Source organism: Octodon degus, unplaced genomic scaffold (assembly GCF_000260255.1).
Source record: "Octodon degus isolate 3935 unplaced genomic scaffold, OctDeg1.0 scaffold00100, whole genome shotgun sequence".
NCBI lineage: Eukaryota > Metazoa > Chordata > Mammalia > Rodentia > Octodontidae > Octodon > Octodon degus.
Genome location: NW_004524676.1, coordinates 3,527,268 through 3,532,005, shown reverse-complemented (window position 1 = coordinate 3,532,005; position 4,738 = coordinate 3,527,268). Strand labels below are relative to the sequence as shown.

Below are 4,738 nucleotides of genomic sequence, written 5' to 3'. Positions count from 1 at the left end.
ACAGGTTCTTACTATGTAGCTCAGACTCACAGCAACTGTCCTGCTTCAGCCTCCCCAGTGCTGGGATTACAGACGTGCCCTGCCAACACCCCATTTCTGTGGTTGAGCGCCTGAAGCAGGGCTGGCGCAGCATTCGGTGCCAGAGATTTGAGCACAGGTCCTTGCCAGGCAGGCATTCAGACTACTGAGCTCTCACTGGTGCTTTTTTAATCTAAAAAAAATTAGGGGGTTACATGGATAGCTGTCATGAGATATCTGCAAGTCTGTCTGGAGGGAGACAGTTCAAAGGGGCCTGTACATTATTTCTCATCAGAACATTTTTTTTTTTTTTTAATACAGGGAATCAAACTCAGGACCTTGTGCTTGCCAGGCAGGCTCTGTGCCGCTGAGCTATATTGCTGGCCCTCTTCAGATCTTCTGCACAACTCCAGTCCAGTACTGGCCAAGGGCAACCACTCTGTTTGTTGTTCCTTCTCTGTTAAGAGTCACACATGATTAGAGGTCTGTGACAGGTTAGAAACTTTCAGGCCAGTGGAAGAAACCACATCTTTAACATCTGATCTGGTAGCTTTAGTTTACTATAGTGTTGCCTTCAGGAGTTGAGGTAGTCTCAGCTTGTGGGAAGCTGAGCTACACTTCAGAAATATGCTGTTAATGGGAAACATCTCAAATTACATTGACATTTTTGAAATCAATGAAATAGTTTACTAATTTTTTAATATGGTATGATCAGAATCCTTAGAGCCACATATATGTTATTTTACACATTATTTCCATAAATTATCAAATTATATTTAATTGTATTTAAAATAAGTATCAGGTGTTATAAACCACAGTGTCTCAAACTGTGTTGGTTCCTGTTGAGATGAGTTTGAATAGAAGGGTTTTATTATTTATCTTTTTACCTTTCCAACTAGCAAATGCTTCTGTTTTGCTTTCATACTTAATTTCCAAAGGTCACTGAAGTTTCCCTGGAGACTGTTTAGGAAAGTCTCCACAGTGTGCTGCAGAAGATATCTTCTGCTGGTCTCGCTTTGCCTACTGTCGTTCTGGATGGGAACTGACAAAGGTCACGACACGGGTTGCTGAATGCGCAAACACGCAGACGCCAGGTGTTCTTCCCATGCACAGCAGATTTTCTGTCAAATTTCAAGCATAGTAAATGTCTTACTTCACCCGGTCCCCCCAATCTATAAAGTGAATTTTCAAATGATATAAACCAACCAAGAATTTTGTGCTTAGGAGAAATAGTTAAGAAATATATTTGCTGGGACTAGCGGAGGTGTTTCACTTTCTGTGATAAAGCAGCCAATTACCAAAGGCCAGGGCCTGAGGAAAACCCCCTAGAATACCATAAACATGATGGGATCATCGCAGAAGGCTCTTCATGCGAGACTCTGTATTCATTTTCTACTGCATAATAAATTACTGCCACTTTGGTAGCTTAATGCAACTCCTTTATTATTTCACGATGGAGTATGGCTGAGGTCCTGGCATACCTCAAGCAGGTCTTCTCCTGAGCATCTCACACAGTGGTTGCCGCAGTCAGCTGGGGCTGTGGTACCACTGGAAAGCTGCTGCTTCTCAGAGCTTTCAGCCTCAGTCCTTGGCCAAAGGGCTGGGGCCACTGCTTCCTGCTGGTTGGCAGCTGCAGGGTGGCCCGCTTCTTCCAGGCCCACAGGAAGATGCTCTCTTTCTATCAGGGTCCACCTGATTCTCCCAGGCCCATCCCACCCACTGCCTTTCGAGGCTCAAAGTTAGTTGGTAGTGCCCTTACCTGCATTTGCAAAATCCTTTCAACTCTGCTGTATAACATGGTCTAACAATGGCTACACCACCATTGGCATTTCATCAGGGAGTATTTGCTTCGCAGGGGATGATGAAAATAGTGTCAACATTTTATAGCTGTATCTATAAACTTTAAATGCTGTTATCACTTTAATAGTTATAAAATGTTTACATATTGTGCATCATTTATTTTCATGACCATCAGAGGAGCACAGTGTATATTAATCCAATGTTATATATTAAAAAAAAAAGGCTCAACGTAGCTAAGAGCTTGCCCAAGGTTCTAGCAGTAGTGGGGTCAGTCGGGCTTTGGACCTACAGCCCAGGGCTCTTCCTGCTCATCTTGTGGTTTCCTAACCATGTTTGGTGCAGCTTGAAGGCAATGTCTCAGGGATTACTTGAGTCCCAGGCTGACACTGAGTACAGCTAAGTGCTGACAGCATGGCTGTCCTTCATTTGTTGGAGATTCAATACATGCTTTTATAGCACTGCACTGCCCCATGCTGGCTTCTTAAAGGTAAAGCACGCTTAGAAAAAAATACCTGTAAATATGGTGTCGAGAGCTGTATATAAAAAGTTACAAGCCAGGGATATAGCTCAGTGGCACAGGCATCTGCCTGGCAAATGCAACGTCCTGAGTTCCATTATGCTAATAAAATTTTAAGAAGCTGTTATGTCTTGCAACTGCTGTTGAACCTTTTAAAAAGAAAGAACAAAAAAATCATATTACACAGTGGATCTGAAATGTATGTACAGGAAAAAGGACAAACCCATCCCCCTCCTTTTTAAATGAATGTAAAAGCTCAGTACCTTCCTAATGTCTGGCCTCTTATTCTTCTTCTCATGCAGACACTGAGCAGCAACAGAGTACATTGTTTCAACTGAAGTGGAGTCCGCATCGCTCATCTTCACGTCCACGTAATCTTCAATCGTCTTTTCCTCATCTTCAATTTCTTCTTTAATATCCAGCTTTAAAGTGAGTGTTAAGTCTTTGTTAAAAGTTTCAAATAAAAGTGAAATAAACTAGACTATACCTTTTTAATAACATGTACTTTCATTTCATTATTTTATGTCCTTATTAAGACTTAGAGAAATACAGGACAAATCTTAAAACAAATATATAAACAAATGGATTGATATCTGCTCCAAAATACGTTCACTCTTTTGCTTTCTAAATCTTATATTAATGTTATGAACTCACTGCTTATGTGTTCCCAACAGCAGCATAGGGTGATCTAACTCTTGATGTGCTTTTAGGACTCAGACATCTGCTATAGGTCTCCAAAATAACAAAAGTAAAAAAGGAGGCCAGGTCATGATTTAAAAAAAAATGATTGGGAGTGAGGTGTATGGTATTAGTAGGGTGGAATGAAATGTGACCTCCAAATTCCTGGAACCTGTGAATGTGATCTTATCAGGAGAAACAGGGTTTTGTAGGTGAAGTTCAGTGTCTTACAAAGGGATCATCCTGGATTATAAAGGTGGCCACCACATCCAATGGTAAGCATCTGTATTCGACCCAGAAAGAAGAAAAAAGACAGAGAAGATTATGTGGGTGCAAAGCAGAGATGAGTGGTGGAGCTAGAAGTCACGGAGCTCTGCTGGAGGCTGGAAGAAGCAAAGGGCTCTCCCCTGGACCTTCCAGAGGGGGCGTGGCTCGCTGGCCCCTTGATTTCAGGAGGCCCCTGGCCTCTTGAACTGTGAGACGATAAATGTTCGTTATTTTGAGGCACTCAGTTCGTGCTTTTTTTTCTTTTAATGGTGGCCCACAGAATCTAGTATAGATGGAGATTATTTAGGAGAGGTACAATATAAACATTCCCAAAAGCCTTCCAGAAAATAACCTTAGCAGGGTTTGGGCAATGGCAAAAATCTGGTGACACAAAGGCTCTCTGAAAGAGCTCTCCCAGGGGGCCTGCCCCTTAGCTCAGTTCTTTAAGTGGCTGCTTCAACAAAGCAGTCAGGCTCAGGTTGCTGTGGTTCCATCCCCACAACTCCAGCCAGCCAAACCTGCCCTGAAAGCATTCGGAGCAAAAAAAAAAAAAATTTCCTTATTGGACCGGGGAGATGGCTCAGTGGAATAAGCACTTGCCTGGCAAGTGCAAGGGACTGAGTTCAATCCCCGGTTCCACAAAAAAAAAAAAAAAAAAAAAAAGGAAATATGAAAGAGCTCTCCCAGCACTGTGTGCATTAGGATCTTACTTTATGGTCAAACCACATTCAAAGCTTAACAATGGTGGAAAGAGTATAACGCTTCCTGATGCTTTATGACTCTTCACCACTAGACGAGCAAGTACAAAACTTCTGTCAGAGAGTCGGTATTTTTCAGTACTTCCTCCTTATTCAAGCCAAATTTTTGAGGGCTCTGTACACTCTGAAGGGAGAAAAGAGTCTTAAGTAATTGCTTAGAAAATTGAGGCCTCTCTACAGGCAGCTCTGGCCTAAGAAGCGCAAAGTGTAAGATAGTGAAATGCTAGGTGCTACCTTGCCTCATTTCCCCCTTCTGTTACTCCGCGTCACTTCACTTCCCTGCATTTCATTTCAGACAGGGGCTTGCTCTGTAGCCCAGGCTGGCCTTGAACTCGCAGTGATCCTCTGCCTCAAGCCTCCTGAGGGCTGGGATTGTACACACCTAGCACCCTCCCTGCACTTTTCATATATCTGTCTGTAGCTATATAATTTTGTTTTTCCTCAATATAACCCAATCTGTACCCAGCGCTCTGCCTAGGTTATACTGAGGGGAAAGTTTGGAAAATGGCACCTCCTGCTGGGTGTTGGTACATGTCTGTAATCCTAGTATGCTCTGGGAGGCCGAGGAAGGAAAACTGCAAGATTGAGCCCCACCTGAGCAATTTAGTGAAAGTCCTGGATTCAATCCTCCGTGCCACACACGTCTGTGTGTGTACAGACAGACAGACAAGACAGACACATGCACATACACACACACACA

General features: G+C 43.0%; 1 protein-coding gene across 3 annotated transcripts in view; it reads right to left on the bottom strand.

Annotated features, from left to right (window-relative positions):
• Positions 1 to 1,196: 1,196 nt before the first annotated feature.
• Irak4 (interleukin 1 receptor associated kinase 4) overlaps positions 1,197 to 4,738 on the bottom strand; it is a 27,527-nt gene continuing 23,985 nt past the window's right edge. For all 3 annotated transcript variants that reach the window (XM_004638583.2, XM_023723525.1, XM_023723524.1), the window contains exons 11-12: positions 2,599 to 2,757; positions 1,197 to 2,484 (exon numbers count right to left, since the gene is read on the bottom strand). In XM_004638583.2, coding sequence (XP_004638640.1) covers positions 2,449 to 2,484; positions 2,599 to 2,757 — 195 coding nt within the window. In that variant the 3' untranslated portion in view covers positions 1,197 to 2,448. The remainder of the gene's footprint in view (positions 2,485 to 2,598; positions 2,758 to 4,738) is intronic.